Below are 26,475 nucleotides of genomic sequence, written 5' to 3'. Positions count from 1 at the left end.
CTATGTATTGGTTAGAAATGCACTCTGCTATAAGTAACAAAATCTCAACAGCACTGACTAAAACACATTTTTTAAAAATTTTGTAAGTTGATATATAATAGTTGTACATATTCAGGGCATACATGTGATACATGTGCTATTTCATACATGTACACAACGTGTAATGATCAAATCAGGGTAATTTAGATATTCATCCCCTCAAACATCTATCTTTTCTTTGTGTTGGGAACATTACAATTCTCTTCCAGCTATTTTGAAAAATACAATTAATTATTGTTAACTATAATTTCCCTACTGGCTAAAACTATTTTGTTTATTATGTGTAAAGGTTTGGAAGTAGTTGATTAAGGCTGGTCTTGGGACACCATAAATTAATCAGAGATCAAGACTCCTTCCTTATTTTGGCGCCAGGTAATAAGATGGGTGCCAGGATTCAGCCATCCGGTCTGTATTCCAAGCAGGAAAAGGGAGAGCACAAAACAGGGGAGCCCTGCTCCCAGCTGAGTCATCCTCCCATTAAAAGTTTTCCTGGAAGCCTTAACCCATAATTTCCCCTTACATATCCCTGGCCACCCCTAGATGCAAGGAAAGCTGCATAAGTAGGCTGTTAGCCCAGTACTTTGCTGGCCCAAAGAATGATCAGGATTCTGTAATTACGGAAGAGAGAAGAATGGAAGTTGAGTAAGGTGACTGGCAATCTCTCAGTGGGATGGGATGGGGTGAGGAGGGAGGAGACAGAGCTGTATAATCCTTCATCCATTAGGGAGGACACCCAGAGCACACAAACAAGTGAAGCTCAGAGGAAAACTGCCACGTGTGCTCAGAGAGCCAGAGAACAAGTGCTGCCAGGCTCTTGGAAGGAGAGGCATTGGAGCTGCTCCTCGATGTATGGATAGAATTATAACCCACAGAGGTGGATTGTGAAGAAAGTCACTCTGGGCGGAGGACATGTGCTTCGGGAATATTTGGGCCCAATCAGAAGAACCTATACAGAAAAAGCTTTAGGGCTAGAAAGACCTTTAATAGTTGTACATATTTGGGGCATATGTGTGATATTTCATGCATGTACCCAATGGGTAATGATCAAATCAGGGTAATTGGGACCACTGAGCTGAGAGGTTCTTCACCTGGGATCCACGCATAGCCCCACTGCATGGGCTGTGTGGGGTCCCTGAATTGCCTGAAATTCTAGGCAAAACTTTTTACATATGGGTATATTAAATTTTTCTCATGAAAGATGCTCAGAATAAGCTGGGTGTAGTGGCTCACACCTGTAATCCCAGCACTCTGGGAGGCTGAAGCAGGAGAATCACCTGAGGTTGGGAGTTCGAGACCAGCCTGACCAACATGGAGAAACCCTGTCTCTACTAAAAATACAAAAAATTAGCCAGGCGTGGTGGCACATGCCTGTAATCCCAGCTACTTGGGAGGCTGAGGCAGGAGAATCACTAGAACCCAGGAGGCGGAGGTTACGGTGAGCCGGGATCGCACCATTGCACTCCAGCCTGGGCAACAAGAGCAAAACTCCGTCTCAAAAAGAAAGAAAGAAATAAAGAAAGATGCTCAGAATAATCCTCGTATTGTTGTTTCCAATATTTCCCCCAAAGAGCCCACAACATCAACTTTTGTTCTTTTACACACAACCTAGCTACCAACATGAATCCCTCATTGCCTAACTTGCCAGCCTCCATGCTCTAACCTGACTTGACTCATGCTGTTCTTCCCTCTTATAATCATTCCTCCTTGCTTCTCCCCTCCCGCAAGATATGAAAAGATGGGTAGTGATTTCCCCATCACTGAAAGTATTAAACACAGGCTGCATAAGCACCTAGAAAGGAAATGATAACAAAGATATATATTAGTCAGTGTTCTTCACTGCAAGCAGTAGAAGACAAGCATCAAATTCCAACCCAACCTGACGTTCTAGAATTCCTTTTGGTATGAATATCCTTTGGCTGTAGTATTCTCCCATGAAGTCCTCCTTGACTATCCCCACCCACCTTGGTATCTTATTTCTCTTTAATGCTAATACCTCCTGCATGAAGCACATGACTTGGCATTAGCTTTATAAAACCTATTTTGTATTGTTTCCCATTTTTTCTTACATATAGATCAAATGTCAAACAAAAGCACTCCAGATTATAACTAATTCAAGAACAAGAACTGAGTCTTCTCTTGCACCTTGACTATGCCTTGGCCATAGGGTGACCAACCATCCCAACATGACTGGGACTGAAGAGTCTCTGGAGATATGGGACTTCCAGGGCTAAGAGTGGGAAAATCCTAGGCAAATCAGGATAAGTCACCCTACTTGCCGAAGAAGTAGTAGCTACTTATTGATTGCTAACTATGGTAGACATTATGCTATTTGCCAATATTTCTGATTCTCCTTTCCTTCTGCACACACATTGCACTTTCCCATCCTCTTAAAGTTGGGCATGATTGTTTGACTTGCTTTGGCCAATGAAATGTGAGTGGACCTAATGTGCGTCTCCTCCAAGTGGAAGCCGTTAAGGCCCTATGCACTATTCTCGGTACACTCCCTTCTCTTTGCGCAGCAAATCCTAAAGCCGTCATGTTGAGAAGGCTGTGTTATATGACGATGTGGAACTTCTCTGTGAAGCAGAGCCCACTGCCTGCCCGTTCTGGACACGTAGTGTGAGCAAAAACTTAGCTTCTCTTGTGTTAAGTCACAAAGTCTTGTGTTATGCTTTTTATTGTCTCAGCAAAACCTAACCTAACCTGACTGGTACACCAACCATCAAAAATCTCATTGGCAACTTTATCAAACTCATGCTGCTCAAGTTTCTCAGGCATGAACTTCAAAACACATGACCAAAAATCCAGCAGTGGGAAATTGTGAAATCTGAACCTGCTCTCCCAGGAGGCTCAAAGAGGCTGGAGGCAAGACGTCTTGAGAGCTGAGGCTCCAGGGAAAGAACTTGCCTCCTAGTTCCTACCCACCACTCCAAGCTATTCATTTTATTTTCTTCTGCTTTATTTATTTTTAGAGACAGTGTCTTCCTCTGTTACCCCGGCTGGGGTGTAGTGGCATGATCGTAGCTCACTGTAATGACAAACTTCTGGGCTCAAACAATTCTTCGGCCTCTGCCTCCTGAGTAGCTGGGACAACAGGCTCATGCTACTATGCCCAGCTAATTAAAAAAATTTTTTTCTTTTTTACAAGGTCTCGTTATGTTGTCCAGGCTGGTCTCAAACTCCTTGCCTCAAGTGCTCCCCCTGTCTAGGCCTCTCAAAATGCTGGGATTACAAGTGTGAGCCACCACGCCTGGCCCCAAGTTATTAATTTCAATTGTTGACATTAAAATTTGGGGTCAATTTTGGAGAGTTCGACTCTTCAACATATAGATGAGAAACTCTCAGAAAGGAGAAATTACTGGTTCAGGATCACTTTACGGGTTTGGATCTCATGCTCACAGTTTAGCCATCTTTGCCCTTTATGTTGCTTTTCTACCTAATTAATCACAGTCATTGTCCATTTCTTTAGGATTTCACAGAACTGCCCATGTCTTGATGATGAAAAACTAATGATAGTTTCATGTATGGGTTTAAAAACAGATTAAAAGAAAACTTTTTCATATTAAAATAATATTGTTTATTACAATAGTAATAAATGCATGCTCATTTTTTTTTTTTTTTTTTTTGAGACGCTCTGTCACCCAGGCTGGAGTGCAGTGGCGCAATCTTGGCTCACTGCAAGCTCTGCCTCCCAGGTTCACGCCATTTTCCTGCCTCAGCCTCCCAAGTAGCTGGGACTACAGGCACCCGACACCACGCCCAGGCAAATTTTCTGTATTTTTAGTAGAGAAGGGTTTCACCGTGTTAGCCAGACTGGTCTCGAACTGCTGGGATTACAGGCGTAAGCCAGTGTGCCCGCCCTCATTTTTTAATATAAGAAAATGAAGCCAGGCTCAATGGCTCATGCCTGTAATCCCAGCACTTTGGGAGGCTGAGGTGGGAGAATTGCTTGAGGCTAGGAGTTCGAGACCAGCCTGGGCAATATAGTGAGACTCTCTATAAATTTTGTTTGTTTGTTTTTTTGAGATGGAATCTCACTCTGTTGCCCAGGCTGGAGTGCAGTGGCACGATCTCTGCTTACTGCAACCTCTGCCTCCCGAGTTCAAGTGATTCTCCTGCCTCAGCCTCCCTAGTAGCTGGAATCACAGGCATGCACCACCATGCTCGGCTAATTTTTAGTAGAGACGGCATTTCACCAAGTTGGCCAGCCTGGTCTTGAACTCCTGACCTCAGGTGATCCACCCGCCTCAGCCTCCCAAGGTGCTGGGATTACAGGCATAAGCCACTGTGTCTGGGCTACAAAAAAAATTTTTTTTTTTTCTTTGAGAGGGAGTCTCGCTCTGTTGCCCAGGCTGGAGTTCAATGGCACAATCTAGGCTCATTGCAACCTCTGCCTCCCGGGTTCAAGCAATTCTCCTGTCTCAGCCTCCTGAGTAGCTGAAACTACAGGCACACGTCACCACATCCGGCTAATTTTTGTATTTTTAGTAAAGACAGGGTTTCACCATGTTGGTCAGGCTGGTCTCGAACTCCTGACCTCAGGTGATCCATCCACCTCAGCCTCCCAAGGTGCTGGGATTACAGGCATGAGCCACTGTGCCTGGCCTACAAAAACTTTTTTTTAAAAATTAGCTAGGCTTGGTGGCAGGCACTTGTGGTCCCAGCTACTCGGGAGGCTCAGGTGGGAGGATCACTTCAGCCTGGAAGACTGAGGCTGCAGTGAGCCATGATCACTCCACCACCCTCCAGCCTGGGTGATATTGCAAGATCCTGTCTCAAAAAAAAAAAAAAACTGTTTTAAAATTTCAAAATCTCACCAATACAGTGGTAGTCACTCAATTTTTTTTTTTAATGAAAATGAGTTTGTTATGTTTTGTAACACAAAAAATTCATCTTCATCAGTATTTTTGCTGGTTATGTGGCATTCTATTTCTATGGATATAGCATAATGTATTTAATCAACCTTCTTTTCTTGGCTGTTTAGGTTGTTTTGGGTTCTTTGTTTTTAATCATGAGCACTGTTCCAATAAACATTGTTAATTTTAGTATAATTTAAGTATATCCTGTTTCTTCAGTACCTGTGGAGCACGTCCTATGGCAGTGGTTCTCAAACTTTAGCCCAGGCCAGACATGAGTGGAGTGCTTATGAAGCCATAGATTCCTAAGCCCCATCCCCAGAGTTTAGGCCAGGGGTGGGGCCCGAGAATTTGCATTTCCAACAAAGGCGGCTGGTAGTGCTGACACTGCTGATTTGGGAATCACACTTTGTGAGCCACCATTCTCTATTATACTTGTTTTTGAGAACCTAATATCACGTTTCCTTAGTTTCCTTTCTTACACACTTTTGCAATTGGTTTTGTACCCTATGGAGGGAGCAATTTTTTTGAGGTCTCATATTCTTTCCCCATTCATGACTCTAAGCCCTTTTCACAGCACACCTTTCCAAGAGTTTTGGGCCTGACTTTAATATTCCAATATACACGCAAATAGGCATACACACTGATTTTCAAAATTGGTTATCTTTTTCCTGCATTGCCATTTCAGAAACCTCAGCTAATAACAAAGAGAAGATAAACAAAAGCTCCTTTTCCTAGACCCCGGCCTTTTTATGTCCCATAGTCACCATACCTGGCCTGCCTCAAGAGGTTGTTGTGATGAATAACATTTATCCAAGATGGATAGAGTCAAATATTACAGATGCTTGTGAGGTGGAAAAAACTATCAGCCCAGAAGTGAGGAGGCATTAAAATTAAACTTAGTATTGTTGGCCAGGTGTGGGATCCCAGGACTTTGGGAGGCCAAAGCAGGCGGATTACCTGAGGTTGGGAGTTTGAGATCAGCCTGGTCAAAATGGTGAAACTCTGTCTCTACTAAAAATACAAAAATTAGTTGGGTGTTGTGGTGCATGCCTGTAATCCCAGCTACTGGGGAGGCTGAGGCAGGAGAATCACTTGAACCTGGGAGGCAGAGGTTGCAGTGAGCCAAGATCGTGCCACTGCACTCTAGCCTGGGCAATAGAGCGAGACTCTGTCTCAAAAATAAATAAATACAATAAACTTAGTATTATTATTTACTTGTAGGCCATTGAGTCAAAGTTTAGGTTCTGGAGTTAGAACTGTATTCTGTGCAGTGGCTCATGCCTGTAATCCCAACGCTTTGGGAGGCCAGGGTGGGAGGATCGCTTGAGGGCGGTCGTTCAAAATCAGACTGGAAAAAAGAAAAGAAATTGGTTGGGTATGGTGGTGAGCCTCTGTAGTCCCAGCTACTCAGGAGGCTGAGCTGGGAGGCTCGCTTGAGCCCAGGAGTTTGAAGCTGCAGTGAACTATGATAGCGGCAAAAAAAAAAAAAAAAAAAAAAGGAACTGGATTCTATCTGGGCTGTGGTAACTTACTAGCCATGTGACCTTAGGCAAATCATGTTGCATCTCTGAACACCATTTTCCTCACCTGTAAAATGGAGGAAGTAATACCTTTGTTGCACTGATATGGCAAGAAATAGAAATAAAATGTATAAAACAACTGGGACAAAAACAGCCCTCAATGAATGATAGTTCTTAGTTTATCAAATAATTGTTTTAATTATTTTTTCCCCTGGCCCTTTCTTAGCTGAGGGTTCGGAAAAGCATCTGTTGCTCCTTAAGATTTTTTTTTTTCTGCCCTGACCAGAGCTTCCTATTATTTAGAAGGATTCTGGTCACCTGCCTCTGGTGGCGGCGCCGCTGGCCCTGCGGGCTACACTGAGGCCCCGCTCTTCGGGTATTTACGGCGGGCGGCCGCCCCAGCTCAGGCTCAAGACAGCGCTTCCAGGTTCAGTTTCAGGGTCTCGCCGGCAGCCCCAGCCGGCGGGCGCGGAGCGGGCAGCGGGGCCCGAACCGCAGGCTCCTCTGGGGGCCCCGGAGTTGGGAAGCGGCGTCCGGGAGGCCCCGGAGGAGGATGGGCTGCAGACACAGCAGGCTGAGCAGCTGCAAACCCCCGAAAAAGGTAAAGGGCGCCGGCGGAGAAGTTTGCTTTCAGAGGAGAGGGGAGTGCGGAATCGCTCCGCCGCAGGGGACTCGGCGCCCCGGGCTCTCTGTGGTCCGCCCGGATACCGGACGGAGAACCTGGAGAGGCCAGCTCAGAGACGAGGGAGGCTCTGCTGGGAGGCGCCCTTTACCCCGGCCCGAGCCGCACCAAGCAGCCGAGTTTACAAACACGGCACCCGGGCCAGGGAACGGCAGCTGATTCCCGCTGCCTCGGGTGGGGAGATGTCGTGTGTCTGTGGCAGGTGCCCTCTGCTTTCGGTCTGGGGCTGTTCGCTGTGTGGCCATGGACAAGTGACTTGACCTCTCTGGGCCTTCGGCTTCCTCCCCCCGGGGGTTAAAGGCTGATAATCTGAGGGCTGCTCGAAGAGCGTTCCACAGACTCGCAGTATCAGCATCCCTGGGGACCTGTCAGAAATGCAGAATCTCAGGCTCAGGCCCAGTCTTGCCAAGACAGAAGCTGCGTTTTAACAATATGCCCAGGTGATGACGCTTTAAAGTTTGAGGCGCTGGTCTTAGGGCTCTTGCAGGCCCCAGAGCTGGTGAGTGTGGGCTGCCCTTGGGGTAGCTGGGAGGGGCCAAAGAGGGAGGAGATCTACTGCGTTCTGCGGCCCTCTCCTCCCTTCCTGTCCTTCCCCCAAGGGGCCTTGGAGCTGGGTCAGGGCCCAGGGGACAATTCTCAGGTTTCTTGCAGTGAGACCAGCTGCCCCTTGGGGTCTGACGAGCCCAGAAGGTCAGAGCCTGGAGCTAGAAAGATAGCCTCCTCAGGGGACACTGTGAGGCAGAGGGGAAGAAGGACCCTCAAATTCTGGCCCCCTTTCTTACCACTGCCTGCCCCCTAGCCAGGTGGGACTAGGTGATCCCATAAACTTTATCATCATTCCCCCTTGAGACCCTGAGAGGCCCCAAACTGTGACAGTGTTTAATAGTTTTGCAATGAACTTTAGTCCTCCCTCTGCTCCTGCTTTGCTTGTGCCCTGAGTACAGGTTTTTCTGCCTAACAGTAGTCCTAGCCTGGAGGATTCTACTCCCTTCTCTGACACCTCCTGGCTTTCCTTGCTCTCCCTTTATTACCAGATCGAAATTCTCACCAACTCCTGACCTAGAAACCCTCATGTCTTTACTCACTCCAACAGGGTAACTGAGGCTTGGCTCTATCAGTAGAAGGAAGGGGCTGGCTGACAGGGATGACAAGGTGGAGAGACCTGAGCCTTGGCTGAGACTTGTAACTGAGCAAGTGGTAGGCAGACATTAGCCCTGGGTGTAAGTCCTGGTGGTGCCACAAACATACTGGGTGACCCCAAGCAAGCCCTTGTGTCTCCCTGGGTCTCAGTTTCTCCCTGTATGGGGAGTGATGAGCAGGATGATCCCTAAGCGTCTGAGAATCTGTGTTCTCTGCACCTGTGTCAACCTTGTAGCTTGCAAAGTGGACCAAGGGTGAATTCCATCTACCTAGAGGTGGAGGAAATGGGGAAGAGCCTGACCCTTCCACAAGCTGGAAGAGGAGGTCACAGTAAGCACAGGTTCTTTGGCTCCTGCTCCTTCCGAGAGACTTACCAGCTGTTCCTGCCTGTCCCTGGCACAGCCAAAGCTCTGAAGGGCAAGTAAAACTGGCACAGCCTGTCAGTTGGAAAGGGCCTTTGGGTACTACCTGGGCTGACGCACCCACTATACAGATAGGAGGTTAAGGCCTAGAAAAGGGAAGGAGCATGACTGAAGTCACAGAGCAACACGGAGCAGAACCCAGTTATCTAGTCCCCTAGCTCTGTGTTCTTTGTCTCCACCTCCTCCCGCTGTGCTTCCAGTGGCTTCTTGATGACTTTAGCATAAAATCTTTTACTCCTGTTGCCTCAGAGAACAGCCTGGCATGCCTTCTTGGCCCCAGCCATGCCAGGCCCCTGCCCCTACATGGCAAGATTTATGGGCTGCTTTTGTTTAAAGTTCTCATCCCTGTAGGCTGTGCTCCTGCCCAATTTCTCACCCAGGTGCCAACCCCTTGGAAGACATGAGCTCCCAAGTTCATCCCCAACAGGCTACCAGCCCCCTGGGAGAGAGGGGGACTCCAGGGATGGGATGGACAAAAATGAGCTCAGGCTACAGAGGGGTTAGGTTCTGATAACCATGACTCACCCTGAGTGTTTACAGCATGCTTTCACATCCTGCCCAGTCTCACAGAAGCCCTAGAAGTTAGGCTGAGCTGCAGAATCTTTCCCACTTTACCGGGGAAACTGAGGCTCAGTGAGGAACGATGGGTCCAAAGTCACACAGCCAGTTGATGGCAAAGCTGTGCAGTTGAGCCTGGCTTTCTGCACTCCCCTCTGGTGCTCATTGCCTTATACAGATCATGGAGCAGGTGCTTAAGTAGATATTTGAGTGAATGAGGGATAAATAAGAGCCATGCTAGGGGTTAGCCCAGGGAGCAGTAGGAGCATCACATCTAGCCTTGAGAGATGCAGGAAGGGTTTTTGAGGAAGGGTGGTTTGGAAGGTATGGCAGGAGTTACCCACTCATGGCCAAGGCCTAAGCAAAGGCTGAGCCACTGAAAGCACAGCGTGAGGGGGTTCTTTGTGGAGAATGGAGGTGGCAGGCAGCAAGGAATGAGGCAGGCACTTTTAGCAAGGATTATCCTGGCTAGGGACAGGAGCTTGACCATGAGGCCTTCTCATGTCCCTCCAGGTTCAAGGATCTGGGGGTCTGCTGAGTTCTGTGGTCTATGGTGCCTGTTGGGCTGGGCCGACTAGATGTTCTAGACCACCCTAAGAGGCCTGGCCTGGGACTAGGTCACTGCCTTATTGGGATAAGTTGAAATGCTGGGAATGAATGAATAGGGTTCCTGGCCGGCTGGGGGTGGGTGCTGAGGAACCATCTGGATCGTGTGGTCCTGCCTAAACCCTTCTTCTTGGCAAAGACCATGGCTAATGTGGTCACATCCCCCAGGAGGACTCAGGAGAAGGCCAGGCAGAGTGGGTAGGGGTCAAGGAAACAAGCCTTCTGGGGACTTGCCAGCCACAGTGGTAAGGAGGGGCCTTCCTATCCCCAACAGGTTACCAGCCTCCCTTGGGCAATAGGGTAGGAAGCGGAGGGGGGGTGGGGAGTGGTGCAGGAGGCACCTCGTGGCCAACCCCCTTTGTGTGACACTGCAGAGTACCAGGAATGATGTCTGAACTCTCCATTCCCGAAGGCTGTGGCTATAGCTCCATAGTTCCAAGCAGGACCTCTGAGAAGGGGCTCAGCACAGCTGCCAAAGCTGGGCCTCAGGTGACAGGTACTTGGTGGGTCAGTCATTCAGCAGCCCTTCATGAGCACGTCCATGTAGCAAGCCAGGTGACAGAAGTGAATGATAAGGAAGAGGCTGGTGCAGGCTTGGGTAATTCTGAAATCAACCAGTAGACAACAAGGGCATGGCTAACTTGGCAAACATTTGTGGGTCGACCACACCGGGCTCTGGGTTGGATGCTGGTTCAGTCCTGACTACATGGAAGATCCATTAAGTGACCTTAAGAGTGGCTTGGCTTCTCCATGCCTCAGTTTCCTCATCTGTAAGATAGGCGTGGTATTAGCTCCTGTGCCATAGGGTTTTTCTAAAGATTAGATGAAAGACTGTATGTGACAGAGTCTCTGATACCCTGACTAGCAAGAAGGATGCCTTTGAAAGAGATAAGGAGGCACAGACTTAATGTTATGCTTTAAGGACATCACTGCCTAGATTGTACCCAAGGAAAGTACCCCGGGACGTGGGAGCTAAAGGACATTAGTGTTCTTGGAAGGCTGACGTGGGCAGGGTGGGAGGATGCAGGCTAGTGTCTGGCCTCTTCCTTCAAATCTCTGAAGTCTTGTCAAGGGGCATGGAAAGCGGCTTTTTTCTCTGTTGTTCCAGAAGGCAGCACAGTGGCCAGTAGGGGAGGCTAAATCGAGCAGATTTCTACTCATGAGGAATAAGTGGCCAAAAAAAGGCCGCAAAGGGTAGTGAGTTCCTATCACTGGAGGGTTCAAGCAGGGGTCAGGTGGCATTTTGGCAAGAATATTAGAGGGGATGCAAACCTACGACTTGCAAATATTTACGATTCCATTAAAAAATGGAATTGTTCTGATTATTATTTTGAGTCAAAATTTCAAAATGTGGGAAAGTATAAGAAATTAAAAAATCTTTTAATCTCACAATTAAGAGATAGCCACTGTGTACATTTCAGTGTCATTCTTTGTACTATTTTTTCCTATGTATATTATAGATGTGAGTATGACTATCTGTATAAAGCTAAGAGTATGTTTTATATGGTTATATTCCAGTTACTTAATATTCTTCCGGGGGCATTTTCCCATGTTAAGTAGTCCATGGAAACATGGACTTTTTAATGGCTACCTAATGTCCTGTGGCTGTTCCGTGGCTTATTTAACCAGTTTGGACACGTGGTTCTTTGCAGTCTGCACTCCTACCCTGGTAATCGATGAACATCCCTTGTGTTTTCCTCCTACCTGGGGCCAGTGTGGCTTTGGACTCGGGGGGGTCAAGGAAGGCCCCTTAGAGAGACAGCATCTTGGCTGGGTTTAGAAGGGGGGCGGGGGTTAGGCACTTATGGGGCAGGCGAGTTACTCAGGAGGGCATGCTAGGCAGAAGGAATATGGGAGCAGCCCTTGACACCTGGTCAGGAGGAGTGGGCAAATCTGATCTTCTAGCTCGGTTGGTAAGGGCAGGACGGTTGAGGAGCGTGAAGGAAAGCTGCCTCTGCAGCACTCAGCCCCCTGCCCCAACCATCGTGGAGATGTTGGCATGTACGTGGCCTCCGAGCTGGTGATTTTGCCCAACCTAGAAACTAATGCCCACCAATCTTCCCAGCTAAAGCCAGTACAGGCTTCCATGCACGAGGCACTCTGGAAGACCTGTGAGATTAAATACCAGATTTTTGTGTTTGGCAACCTAAAACACACTAGAATAATTCCCAATGCTCTCTGCCTTTGAGATACAACCTTTGGTGATATATTTTCTGCACATGTACATGTTTTTAATTCTTTTCCTCTATTGAATTCATGGGTAGCTAATGTAGGTCCCCTGAGAGCCTGACGAGTTCCCAGACACCTAAGAGCTCCCATTTTTGCTTCAGTTGGCTGTTAGGCTTGGGACCTGTGCTTCATGTCAGCACTGTGTTTCTTTTTTGTCATAAAAAGGGCAGAAAAGATGAAATTTTAAATTAATTGCACAGAAACAGGCTGCTATATAAATCAAGACAGTGAAACTCTGGTTAGGAGGGGCTGCCCCCTGGCATCTCAGGGTGCATAGATCAGCCAGTGAACAAAAGTCTGAGACCTGCCTGGAAAAGGAGCTCTAAGGGGTCTCAGTATGAAATTCATGAACGTTCATATTCAAAAAATAAACTTGAAGAGTGTAAGCACCCTCCCAGCGAAAGGAAGAGCCTCTCAGATGACCCTAGTTCTGGCTCTGACACCTCAGGGTGTACTTGGGCTTCCGTCCGCACGGCTGGCACTCGGTCCTCTGCATCCTCCGCCCTCAGCACTGTGAGCCGTCCCCAGTGACCAGGGGAGAGGGCCAGACTGGGAGCCCCACTGCAGCAGGACTGGCAGTGGGGAGGGAGCTCCTGCTGCCCCACCTTGGCAGAGAGAAGGAGCAAGAGAAGATCCATCCATCTTTAGCAGATCTAAACCCATCCATTACCTGAAGACAAGCCATCCTATTTGTCTTGCCAGGTGAATCTTAATCCCTAAAAATAGTTTATCTTGTGTCACCTTATTTTCAAATCTGAACCTTCCAGAACATCTAGGCCAAACACTGTACTATACCTAAAACAGCCATCCACATCCATGCATCCCCCCAAGACAAGTGATATGCAGTCTGACCTACTTCCAGATTTCCTCCTCTCTCTGCAATGGAGTTTTTTTTCACTGAGTGTACAATGACCTTTGTGGCTCTCCTCGCCATTTTCCACTGCCCCATGTGACCCTGCCCCTGTGCCTTCCTTAAGGAAATGGCCTGGACATCAGAAAAGCTGTTACCTTTACTGGATTCAGTAATGTCCCCTCCTACATTTACATTCACCCAGAACCTGTAAATGCGACATTATTTGAAATAGGGTCTTTGCAGGGGCAATTGAGTTAAAATGAGGTCACACTGGATGGGCCCTAATCCAGTGACTAGTGTCCCAACAAGAAGAGGGAAATTTGGACACAGACACACAGGGAGAAGAGCAGGGAATGAAGTGACACATCTCCCAAGCCAGAGAACGAAGGATTGCCAGCACCCACCAGGATCTGGGAGAGAGGGAGGTAACAGATCCTCCCTCAGAGCCTCCCGAAGAGCCAGCTTGGCTGATACCTTGAATTTACACTTCTAACTTCCAGAACTGTGAGAGAATACATTTCTGTTGTTTTCAGCCACCAAGTGCGTGGTAATTTGTTACAGCAGCTTTAGGAAACTTTCATATCGCAAGGTTAATTGCTCCTTACCCACCCTCTCACCCCCAGCCCCAAGTTGCCAGCAATCAAAAATGACAGCAAGAACCCAGTGCCTCCCTTTGGAACCCATCTTGGCAGCAGAAGAGGCAGCACTGTAAACAAGGAGGTGCCTGGACAGGGCCCATTGCTTTTGGACACCAGCAGCTGCATCTGTAGAGGAAAGAGCACTGGACTGGGAGTCAAGAATGGGGCCTACTTCTTTATATTTTTTATTGATATATAATATTTTACATACTTCTCAGGTACATATGATATTTTGTTAGGTGCATAGACTGTGTAATGATCAAGTCAGGGTATTTGGAGTTTCATCACCTCGAGTATTTATCATTTCTATGTGTTGGGAACGTTTCAAGTCCTCTCTTCTAGCTATTTTAAAGTATACAGTTCATGGTTGCTATGGAACATTAGAATGTAGTCCTTCCATCTGGCTGTATGTTTGTATCGTTTGACCAGCCTTTCTTCATTCCCCGCACCCCACACACACGTCCTTCCCAACCTCTGGTATTCATCATTCTAACAATGGGTCCACTTCTGCCTCTTTTGCTAACTATTCTCTTCCCCAGCCTTGATTTCTCTGTCTGTACCATGACTCTGGGGGAGGCTTTCAGGTTCCAAGAGAGGTACCTTTTTCTTGTTGTTGTTAATTTCTTTGTATACAAGTAATTCTTGAATGCGTTGTTGCTTTAAAAATCCTAAGAATTGGCCAGGCGTGGTGGCTCACGCCTGTAATCCCTGCACTTTGGGAGACTGAGGCGGGCGGATCACCTGAGGTCAGGAGTTTGAGACCAGCCTGACCAACATGGTGAAACCCCGTCTCTACTAAAAATACAAAAATTAGCCGGGCGTGTGGCACGTGCCTGTAATCTCAGCTACCCAGGAGGCTGAGGCAGGAGAATCGCTGGAACCTGGGAGGCAGAGGCTGCAGTGAGCCGAGATCGCACCACTGCACACCACTCGCTCTAGGTGACAGAGCAAGACTCAGTCTCAAAAAAAAAAAAAATCCTAAGAATTTAGGTAAAATGGAAGCTACCCTTCCTTGACCACAGTAATTTTAGTCCATTCTCTGGAGATGACAACTGTTATCAGTTTGTGCTTTTCTAGGTACTTTTTCCTGTGCATTTTTTAATCATTAGTAATAGTTGGCCGGGCACGGTGGCTCACGCCTGTAATCCCAGCACTTTGGGAGGCTAAGGCGGGCAGATCACCTGAGGTCAGGAGTTCAAGATCAGCTTGGTCAACATGGTAAAACCCTATCTCTACTAAAAATACAAAAATTAGCTGGGCATGGTGGCACACGCCTGTAGTCCCAGTTACTGGGGAGGCTGAAGCAGGAGAATTGCTTGAACCTGGGAGGCGGAGGTTGCAGTGAGCCAAGAATACACCACTGCACTCCAGCCTGGGTGACAGAAAAGAAACAGTTTAGTTTGGATATTGGTATTTTACCAAATGCCTTTCCATCTTTGTACATAAAGGTCTACTTCACTCTGAAACATATGAATGAAATGACATAGTATTATGTCCCTGAGTATATCCAGCCAGTCCTCAGTTTACAGCGTTTCCCTACTGCAAATGGTCCTGCCCTGAGCATCCTGCGCATCCTCCTTGTCCTCACTAATGGGTACTTATTTCTGCTCACAGTGCCACTGTAGAATTGGGAGCATGCTGCGTGCAACTTGGGAGGTGGCTGAGCTCTGTCATTCTCTGCTTTCAGGCAATCCTGCCCTCTCTTTTACAACCACCCTTACACTGTCTGCCGAAGAACAGGGGATGGTGTGGAGGGCTCCAGGTTCTCACCCAGGCCTCCTGAGCAAGGGACCCTCCTTTCCTGCTCTCCAGAGAAGCCCCCTCCATGACCAGAGCTAACAGCTGAGTGTGTCAAACTGCCCCTGCCCTGCCCAGAGCAAACAAGCCGGACAGGATCGACAGAAGATGAGATAGCAAGATGACCTCACTCTGCCCCTTCTTCCCCATCCACAGCATGTCAAAACCAGAAGGGCTCTTACGTATCCCATTGCACAATTCCACGCCATGCAGAGGAGGGTACAGAAGCACAGAAAAGGAAGAGTGTCCACTCAAGGTCACACAGCAAGCAGATGGCAAGCTAGGACCTTGGCTCTGGACTCTCAATTTGCCATTGGACTGTGAGACAGGTATCCAGGCACTCAGCCTCAGATGGCAAGCTAGGACCTTGGCTCTGGCCTTCCAGTTTGCCATTGGACTGGGAGACAGGTATCTGGGCCCTCAGCCTGTCTCTTTCCCCACCCCCATCCAGCTACTGACACCATTTTCTGTCCAGCTCCTTCAGGGTCCTGCCTGCCAGGCTGACCCAAATGCTAGAAATAATGTCTAGTGCTTTTGCCAGCTCCAGGCCCTCTGAGGCAACCAGAACTAGCAGACACCCTGGGAAGGTGATATGGGACAAGAAAACGGGAGCTCTAGGGAGGAAGAAAATAAATAAGGTGTATTAGAAAGGCTTTCTCTAGACCTCAGTGTCATCGTCTGCGAAGTGAGGCCTTGCACTCAAGGCCCTTCTGATGCTTGTCTGCCGTGGTCTGGCTCACCAGGTGCAGGGGTATTTAAGAAGGAAGTGGTCCTTTCCTCCCCTGAGACACCTCATCCGTTGGTCAGATAGGAGCAGTGGAGACCACATCCGCCCCTGACTTGTGTGCTCTGGGGGTCCTGCAGGTGTTCAGAGCGTAGGCCGTGTCCCCGGTGCAGCGGAGTGGTGCAGCCTGGCACTTCTAACTTTAAGTTGGTTGTACAGTCACATTGGACTGTCCTCCAGCCAGTGAGGAAATGTTGACCACACACTATATGATATGAAGGGGATGAATTAAATCTTTATTGTCCCTGGCAGTGTTTGATTTTCAATGACATCAAATTCAGGCATTACTTTGACAGAATATCTCTGCCCATCTTAGAGATGGGGAGGCTAAGGCCTGTATTTATGGTGTTCTTCTGTCTGAGCTTCTGTAATTCGGGTGTGAACGCTAACATTTCTCAACAGCCCTGAACATTTAGGCCCCGCCTTTCCTCCCCGAAGGCCCTGGAGTGGGGCCCCTTGGGCCACACCCCCCGCCTCCTTCCTGCCTCTACCCTCAGCCAATAGGCTCTGACTGTGGTTACTTAGATCCCAAAACTAGTGGTGCTGGGCCAGACACTGGAAAGGCAGCTCTGATATTGAGGAGGGTGTGACCTGAGCCCCTTGAGACTTAGAATCACCTCTCCCCTACAGGCTCAGCTACTCGGATAAAGCTGACCCTGGCATCAGGGGGACGGAAAGGACTCCAGCCTCAGCTGTGAGTCTGGATTCTCCCCAGGGCTCTGCTTCCCTGCTTTGCAGCTTCTGACAAGTTATCTGCCCACCCACCTCTGGGCCTCAGCTTTTCTATCTGGAAAAAGGAGGTGGGGATTGGAGTCAGCTGCCTCCTGGGGCCCTTCCAACCCTGCTCTGGGTCCCCGTAAGCCTTCCTCAGCTAGGTGTGATAGAACTACATGCTCAGAGGAAGCCAGGCCTGTGATGTATGGGACACGGAGGAGCTGGGTGAACTCTTAAGGAGTCTTCTTTAATTACTAAATTCTCTAAGTTAAGCAGGAACAATGAGGACACAAAGCACTTAATCAGAAATACACAAGCCTTGAAGGCTGACAAACAGAATGGAGTGATGGCTCCCAAAGAGGGCTAGGCTAGCTCAAGTCTCTGCAGGACAGGCCGAACCTCCCTCAGGGCTACTCTTACCTTCCATCCTACTAGGATTCCCAAGGTAGGGAATAGCTGGGCAGCTTCTATCCAAGTTGCTTCTGCCTAATTCACTCTTGCCTGGTGAGGCTCAGAATTTGAGGGTAGTTGGCGGGGCATGGTGGCTCACGCCTATAATCCCAGCACTTTGGGAGGCCGAGGCGGGTGGATCACGAGGTCAGGAGATTGAGACCATCCTGGTTAACATGGTGAAACCCCGTCTTCACAAAAAATACAAAAAAAAAAAAAAAAAAAAAAATAGCCGGACGTGGTGGTGGGCACCTGTAGTCCCAGCTACTCAGGAGGCTGAGACAGAAGAATGGCGTGAACCCGGGAGGCAGAGCTTGCAGTGAGCCGAGATCACGCCACTGCACTCTAGCCTGGGCAACTGAGCAAGACTCCGTCTCAAAAAATAAAAAATAATTTGAGGGAAGTTTAGGGGTCTATCCCAAAGGCTTGAGTATGTGACTACAGCCATTCACCCCAAAATGCTGCTCCCTGAATAGCATTCAACAGAGCTCCCTGAGGTTCCATTAATGCTGGTGGTCTTTACATGCCATGCAGTAGATAATTTCTTTATGCTTACCAGAGGCTTTCACTTGCCGAACATCAGTGATGCTTTTTAGAATTATAGACTGTTAGAGTTCAGGGTTCTCAAAGATCACCAGTCCAATTTACAGCATAAAGTTTGACTCTCCAACCTCTTCTTGCATGCTACTAATGATGGAGCGCTCACTTCCACCACGATTCCCCGCCCTCCAATGAGGCAGCCTACCAGTTTGTGATGGTTCTGAAATTTTTCTTCATACTGAACTGAAACTTCTGGAACCTCCTCATGCTTGGCCACAGTCCTATCCTCCAAGGCTGTAGATGACACGCCAGCAGCTTCTACCCATGACATTCCTGCTGAGATTTGAAGACAATATCAGGTCTTCCTGCCTGTTCTCAAGGCTGACCAACTCTTGTTCTGTTAACAGCCCCTCCTATAATTTGTTTTTGAGCCACCTCCTACATCCTGCCGGTTTCTTTGGGATGTCTTCCAGCGTGTCAGTTTACCCTCTAAAATGAGAGTATACTTTAGAGCACCTCACCAGCCCCAATCTGAGCTCATGTGGCTCTCCATGGCTCTGGACACTGTTTTCTCATTCTACCCTGACTGTGTCTGCTTTTGACAGCTGTGTCCTACTATCTCAGGTTTGCTTCAGGTTGAACCTACTGCAGGGCTCTGGTCTGCTTGACAGCAAGGATCTGGGCCCCAAAGCTATGAGTGTCACCTGGGTATAGGGGCTCTATTTCCAGCCTTCTTAAGAGAAGGGCTGCCCTGGAGCTCAGGAGGACTGAAGAGAGCATCTGTTCCAGCCCTGACCCTTCACAGATGGGGAAACTGAGAAGGAACATGACTTACCTAAAGGCACACAGTAAAGCTGGAATTGAGTCTCCTGGCCTCAACCCCAGGCCTGGGTTCTCCCTGCATCCTGTACTGCCGGCAGCCTCCTCTGCAGCTTTCTTGCTACCAAGTTTCCGTTGACTCAGGAAGCTGTCATCCCTCTTCCAGAGTGTAGTCCGGATACCCCACCCCAGCCCTATGCTCCCCACCCCTCTTTTGGAAGGGAAAATTCTTATGTCCCCCTCCCAACTCCCCCCCCCCACCACCACCCACGCACACACACTGCAGGTGCCGTCTGCTCTGCTCCATGACCTCTGAGGAGGAAGTGGTCAGGAACCCAACCTGGGGATTTTCCACTCAGTAGTTGCTTGTTGAGACCTACCTAGCTCAGGGTCACATGTCCTCAGGCTTTTGTGTGCACTAGGATCATCTGGCTAGACTGCTAAAGATGGAGATTCTGGCCAGGCGTGGTGGCTCATGCCTGTAATCTCAGCACTTTGGGAGGCTGAGGTGGGTGGATCACTTGAAGTCAGGAGTTTGAGACCTGCCTGGCCAACATGGTGAAACCCCGTCTCTACTAAAAATACAAAAATTAGCCTGGTGTGGTGGTATGTGCCTGTAATCCCAGCTACTCTGGAGGCTGAGGCAGGAGAATTGCTTGAGCCTGGGAGGCAGAGGTTGCAATTGAGCTAAGATCGTGCCACTGCACTCCAGCCTGGGCAACAGAGCCAGACTCCATCTCAAAAAAAAAAAGCAGATGCAAATTCCCAGCACACATACTGTAGGTCTAGAATGCAGCCTGGACATTTGTGTTAAGCAAGCTTTCCAGGTGGCTCTAGTACAGGAGGTCCATAGACCACATTCCTAAGAAATACTGTTCTGGGCATCATAACATACTAGGGCAAGTCCAATACAGATTTCAAAATCCTGTCCTTCAGGAGCCCTTTGGGCTAGCAGGAGAGACAGACAGCTAACCAGATGTAGATACTCTCAGGGGTGCCTGGAACATGGAGAAAACAGGAACTAACTCCGCCCCAGGGCAGGGCAGGAGAGAAGCAGAGAAATGGTGTGTGCACTGAGCCTGGGGGCCCGAGGTAGACCTAACCACGTGTCACGGTGGGATGGTCTTGAGCATGTAAGATGTCTCGAACATACAGATGCCTGTGTTGGGGGCAGGCATGTAATAGGTAGCACTAGGTTATTTTGGTTGGGTTTTGACCTAGCAAATTTGCCAACATTTTTTTAAAAAGTGATAATATTCCACGTTGGCAAGGTTGCAGTGAAACTGGTCTTTTTTTTTTTTTCTTGAGACAGTCTTGCTCTGTCACCCAGGGTGGAGTGCAGTGGCCCAATCTCAGTTCACTGCAACCTCCGCCTCCCAGGTTCAAACAAATCTCGTGCCTCAGCATCCCAAGTAGCTGGGATTACAGGCATGTGCCACCACACCTGGCTAATTTTTGTATTTTTAGTAGAGATGGGGTTTTGTCATGTTGGCCAGGCTGGTCTCAAACTCCTGGCTTCAAGTGATCCTCCCGCCTCGGCCTCCTAAAGTGCTAGGATTACAGGTGTGAGCTACCACACCTAGCTGAAACTGATCTTCTTGCATGCCATTTGAAGGTGAGTAAATTGGTCGAACCTTCCAATATTAGACATGTAATATTAGATGTGTATAAAATTTTACAAATCAATATGTTTATTTTTTAATTTTAATTTTAATTTTTTATTTTTTGGGACAGGGTCTCACTGTGTCGCCCAGACTGGAGTGCAGTGGTGCGATCTTGGCTCACTGCAACCTCCACCTCCTGGGTTCAAGCGATTCTCCTGCCTCAGCTTCCCAAGTAGCTGGGATTAGAGGCGCATGCCACTACCGCCTGGCTAATTTTTGTATTTTTAGTAGAGATGGGGTTTCACCAGGTTGGTCAGGCTAGTCTCGAACTCCTGACCTCAAATGATCCACCCACCTCTGCCTCCCAAAGTGCTAGGATTATAGGCATGAGCCACCGCACCTGGCCTAAATCAATATATTTATTAAAGCATAATCTGCAAATTAAAAAGTGGAAACAATTTAAACACTCAACAGTGAATGACTAAATTCATCCATAGGGATGTTCTGCTCATCATTAAAATTAACACATTTGCAGAATAGTTAATGCTGTGTAGTAAATTCTCATAATATATTTGAAAAAGTAAGATATGAGGAAGTATATGTAATATCATTGAATATGTATGTGTAGATGAACAATATATGCCACCAGGTTATGGGGTTCTCTCTGGGTCGTGAGATTTTCTTTCTATATTTTCATGTATTTTCTGTACTTTCTACAACAAATGCCTACTAGTACTGTAACTGGAAGAAGATGTTTATAAATAATTTAAGTATTAAGAAATTGAGGCTGGGTACTTTGGCTCATGCCTGTAATCCCAGTACTTTGGAAGGCCAAGGCAGGCAAATCACTTGAGCCTAGGAGTCCGAGACCATCCTGAGCAGCATGGCAAAATTCCGTCTCTACCAAAAATACAAAAATTAGCCAGGTGTGGTAGCACACGCCTGTAGTCCCAGCTACTTGGGAGGCTGAGGCAGGAGAATTGCTTGAGCCTGGGAGGCGGAGGTTGCAGTGAGCCCTGATCACACCACTGCACTCCAGCCTGGGCAACAGAGCAAGACCCCATCTCAAAAAAAAAAAGACAGAAAAAAAAGAAAGAAATTGGAATGGGGGTAGACTGGGGACAGATGGTGATAGCCTTAACTGCCATTCTGAAGGAGTTATCTTGTTTTGTCAAGAGCTGGGGACTCAAGTACAAGGCCACGTGCTGCCTGTGGTCTGAAAGCTGTTTGTGGAAAAGAGTTCTCCACCATTCTCTGGTGGTGGTTATCTGAAAGAAGGCAGCATTTCATGAGCTTATGACCTTATTTCAGATGACAAAACTGAGACCCAGGGGCAGCCCAAGAGGTCTGCCAAAGCAGATGGCGTGGGATCTTTGTTCTTGCCATGTTTGTGAAATATGGCAATCGTCTTATGCAATATTTGAGCTCTTAGTATGTGCCAGACACTGCAGTTGCATTATTTCATCTCATCCTAAAAGAGCCTCATGAGAAATCCGAGGCATGGAGAGGTCATACAGTCACACGGTGTTGGATTTAGTATTTGAACCCAGATCTGTGTGATTCTAGAATTCTGGAGTTCTTAACCACTCTGCTCTGCAGTCTCTAATATTCTGACACCTGGTTCTAATGCTGATTTGAACATTATGGCACAGTGTGACAGTGTCTTAAGCCTCCCTGAGCCTCAGTTTCCTCGCCTGTAGTGACCTTTGCCTCACAGTGCTGTTGAGAGGAGCTGAGATGAGAGCTTAGAGTCTGAACACTATGGGATCATCCAGTTAAACCACCAGACGTCCTCATCCCCACCTCACAGAGGAGGAAGCAGAAGCCAGAGTGGGAAGGGATTTGCCCAAGTTTGTAACAGAGCTGGCACTAGAATCTAGGCCTTCTGGCTCCCATAAAAACATTGTCTGAGTTCAGCTAATCAGTCGTGGCAACAAGGAAGAGACAACCATTTATGTTTATCTCCCTTCTTCCTCCAGCCCAGGGTGGGGAGGCTGGCTGCTGTCACTTCCCCAGATTCCGGCGTTGACAGCTTCTCTGAGTCGTGCCTGGACCAGGCTTCCTCCTCTTCCCTGGAAAGGGAGGATTGAGTCTTCACCAGGGTGGTGGGGGAGCTAAATTGTCAGGTCTGCCCAGCCACTCAGCAGATTTGGGGCACGAGGACCTGGGGGAGGCCCCATGACTCCCTCAGTCCTCCAGGGGCTTACACATGCCAGGCTCTGTACCCAGCACCATGGGGGAGAAGCAGGCTATTCTAGAAGACTCCCCTTGATACATCTTCCCTCCCCAGTGAGAAGCACGCTTTCTATAAGTATTTCAGTGGTTCTTCAGTTTAGGACATTTTTAATAATTTTTGTCGAACATTTTCATAGCCTCTTCATAGTTTGACTTGTGTTTTTGTTTGTTTGTTTGTTTGTTTTTTGAGACAGAGTCTCACTCTATTGCCCAGGCTGGAGTGCAGTGGCGAGATCTTGGCTCACTGCAATCTCCACCTCCTGGGTTCAAGCAATTCTCATGCCTCAGCCTCCTGAGTAGTTGGGATTACAGTTGTGCGCCACCACACCTGCCTAATTTTTGTATTTTTATTAGAGAGGGGTTTTTGCCATGTTGGTCAGGTTGATCTCGAACTCCTGACTGCAAATGATCTGCCCACTTCGGCATCCACTGCGCCCAGGCCTGACTTGTTTTTTAAAGTGTTTCTTAAAATTGAATCTAGAACATCTTCTTCCTTCCTTCCTTTTTTCCTTCCTTTCTGCCCTTTCCCTTCCTTCTCTCTTTCTTTCTCTTCTTTGTAAGAGCATCTTGAAAAGCATACAAAAGGGCTTAAATTTTTTTTACCCAAATCCTGGTCTGGTGACCACCGCCAGACTTCAACCAACTTTTCACCTCTCCAGCATGAGATGAGAAAATGATGGTGTGAGCGAGTGTGTAATGTTCAGTAAGCATGTCAGTTCTCCTTTCCTGGAAGACTGTTCTTAAGCTTTTCCTTACTATATTTTGGAAGACTAAAATGTCCTTTATTTTATATAATGATAGTAATAATCTATAAATAGTTAGGCCGGGTACAGTGGCTCATGCCTGTAATCCCAGCACTTTGGGAGGCCAAGGTGGGCGGATCATGAGGTCAGGAGATCGAGACCATCCTGGCCAACACGGTGAAACCCCATCTCTACTAAAAATACAAAAAATTAGCCGGGCGTGGTGGCGGGTGCCTGTAGTCCCAGCTACTCGAGAGGCTGAGGCAGGAGAATGGCGTGAACCCAGGAGGCGGAGCTTGCAGTGAGCTGAGATTGCGCCACTGCACTCCAGCCTGGGTGACAGAGCGAGACTCCATCTAAAATAATAATAATAATAATAATCTACAAATAGTTTTTTTCAGCATCCTTATCAGCCCATATCAACTCTCCCATTAAAAAATATTACTCATTTGGCCAGGTACAGTGGCTCAGGCCTCTAATCCCAGCACTTTGGGATGCCAAGGTGGGCAGATCACTTGAGGCCAGGAGTTCAAAACCAGCCTGGCCAACATGGCGAAACCCCATCTCTACTAAAAAGACAAAAATTAGCCAGGTGTGGTGGCACATGCCTATAGTCTCAGCCACTCTGGAGGCTGAGGATCACTTGAACCCAGGAGATGGAGGTTACAGTGAGCCAGAATCACGCAATTGCACTCCAGCCTGGGCAACAGAGCAAGACTCTGTCTCAAAAAGTAAAAAAAGGTCGAGTGCGGTGGCTCACACCTGTAATCCCAGCACTTTGGGAGGCTGAGGCAGGTGGATTACAAGGTCAGGAGATTGAGACCATCCTGGCTAACACAGTGCCACCCCATCTCTACTAAAAATACAAGAAATTAGCCGGGCATGGTGGCATGCACCTGTAGTCCCAGCTACTCAGGAGGCTGAGGCAGGAGAATCACTTGAACCCAGGAGGTGGAGGTTACAGTGAGCCGAGATCGCGCCACTGTACTCCAGGCTGAGAGGTGGAGGTTGCAGTGAGCCGAGATCACACCACCGCACTCCAGTCTGGGTGACAGAGCAAGACTCAGTCTCAAAATAAATACATTAATTAGTTAATTAATTAAATTTTTAAAAAATTACTCATTTATGAAATCTGGGAGCCACTGACACTGCTTTGTGATGCAGAAAGCCCTTTTGTATTACTTATTCCTCTCAGAGGTTTGGGACTTTCACCCCCACCCGACAACCTCTGGGGAGGGGAGAGGGACTAGAATGTCAAATTGATCACCAATGGTCAATAGTTTAATCAATCATGCCTACATAATGAAGCCTCCATGAAAAACCCGAGAGGATTGGGTTTGGAGAGCTTCCACATAGCGGAACACATAGAGGTTCCTGGATGGTGGCCCCCAAGGAGGGCATGGAAGCTCCCTCCCTTTCTCCCATACCTTGTCCTATGCAGCTCATCATCTGCATCCTTTGTACTATCCTTTATAATAAACCAGTCATTATAAGTAAGTGTTTTCCCAAGTTCTGTGAGCCACTCCAGCAAATTAATCAAACCCAAAGAGGAGGTCAAGGAAACCTCAACTTGAAGTCCATCTGTCAGAAGTTCTGGAGGCCCAGACTTGTGACACTATCTCCAGGTAGATAGTGTCAGAATTGAATTAGAGGACACCCAGCTGATGTCTGCTGCAGCACTGATGGGGAGAGCCCCTCCCACACACACGGAAGTCTTCTTCTGTGTGGATGATTATTGTGGTGTGAGAGCAGAGAAAAAATGGTTTGAGTTTTCTCCAAACAAAAATCATCTCTGAATTGGGGGTTGGGAGGTTTTTAGGGCACCTCAAGTGCATAGCTGGAGTGAGGGTAATAGCAGGTCCGGCCAGATCCCGGGAGAAGAAAGAGGTGGTCTGAGAGGCCCCCAGGGGTGGCAGCAGGAGCCAGACTGCAAGGATCTAGGGACAGGTCAAGCAGTGTCAAACTCCCCTGAGGGTTTCCCTGACAGGGATGAGAAGTCCTGTTCTGGGGCCCCTCCCCCGGTAGAGGGTCTGCTGCCTGGGTCTGCGAGGCAGCCTAATGCGCAGGCGTGGGGCAGGGTCTGGTGTAACTGAAGGTCCTGCCTTGCCTTTGGAAGAGTCCCACTGGAGCAGCCCGTCCTCGCATTGACCTCCCACCCTCTACCCACACCTCGCTGTTGTCTCATTTCTTCCAGAAGCGCCAAGAACCAGAACCAGAACAGCCACCCAGACCAGAGCCCCATGAATTAGGTCCCCTCAATGGGGACACAGGTGAGTAGCCAGCCCCACAAAGGCCCCAACTGCCATCTGTGAGGTTCCTACCTTATAATCAACACAGATGATATAGCTGCTGAAATATCTCATGAGATCTCAGGTAGGTTACCTTAATAGGAGTATCGTGTCTAAAATCAGGGAGGTAATTAATAGTCCTGACCTGTGCTTCCCTATTCTAGGCTGTTGATACCACACCTAGAGTGCTATATATGTTTCTGGAAAATACATTTTTAGAGGGATCCAGAAAAAAATTGGAGGGAGTACAATGGAACAAGATCAGACTGGTGAAGAATCTGGAAAACATGTCCTATAAGGAACAGTTAAAGAAACAGAGAATGTTCATCTGGAAAGAAGATGTCACCATAGGGAGGGAGGGAGGGAGGGAGGGATGGGAGCAAGGGTTGAAAAACTGTTGGGTACTATGCTTAGTACCTGGGTGACAGGATCATTTGTATCCCAAAACTCAGCATCACCCAATATACCCAGGTAACGAATCTGCATGCGTACCCCTAAATCTAAACAAAAGTGGAAAAAGAAAAAAATATATATATATAAAATAAATTAAAATCAATTTTAATTTGTAATGGATCATGTGGGAACCTTCTAACTTGAATATCTAATTTTCTTTTTCAAATGAGTAGAGCTAAATACAATGAAATAATATTTATTTTGTTTTCTTTTCTTTGAAATGTCCATGGTACGAAAATAAAAATTACTACATCCAGAAAAAAAATATATGTTGCCATAAAACAACAGTTTTCTCCACATGTCTGAAGTGTCCTAATGGAGAAGAAAGATGAGCCTTGTTTAGTGTGATACAGAGGTCAGTATTAAGGCCTCAGGGTAGCAGCAACATGCAGGCAGAATTCAGCACAATCTCAAAGAATTTTTTGTGTGGTTGTTAATTTAAAATCATCAGAGCTACCTGGTAATAGGAGGAGCTCCCTATCTCTGAAGGTGTTTGGTTACA

The 26,475-nt window shown here is 47.7% G+C and overlaps 1 protein-coding gene and 1 long non-coding RNA gene across 2 annotated transcripts in view; one reads left to right on the top strand and one right to left on the bottom strand.

The window, feature by feature from the left end:
* Positions 1–6,474: 6,474 nt before the first annotated feature.
* The window catches only part of CCDC69 (coiled-coil domain containing 69), a 43,149-nt gene continuing 23,148 nt past the window's right edge, over positions 6,475–26,475 (top strand). The window contains exons 1-2 of the mRNA XM_009449966.3: positions 6,475–7,019; positions 25,427–25,502. Of these exons, the coding sequence (XP_009448241.1) occupies positions 6,972–7,019; positions 25,427–25,502 (124 nt within the window). The 5' untranslated portion in view covers positions 6,475–6,971. The remainder of the gene's footprint in view (positions 7,020–25,426; positions 25,503–26,475) is intronic.
* Positions 13,710–18,957, bottom strand: LOC129144033 (uncharacterized). The gene is made up of 3 exons (XR_008548118.2): positions 18,667–18,957; positions 17,848–18,167; positions 13,710–16,332 (listed from the first exon to the last, which is right to left on the bottom strand). It is a non-coding gene; the product is annotated as an uncharacterized LOC129144033 (long non-coding RNA).

This window comes from Pan troglodytes, chromosome 4 (assembly GCF_028858775.2).
Source record: "Pan troglodytes isolate AG18354 chromosome 4, NHGRI_mPanTro3-v2.0_pri, whole genome shotgun sequence".
Classification (NCBI taxonomy): Eukaryota; Metazoa; Chordata; class Mammalia; order Primates; family Hominidae; genus Pan; species Pan troglodytes.
The sequence above is the reverse complement of the archived record's forward strand: the minus strand, read 5'-3'. Positions and strand labels throughout refer to the sequence as shown.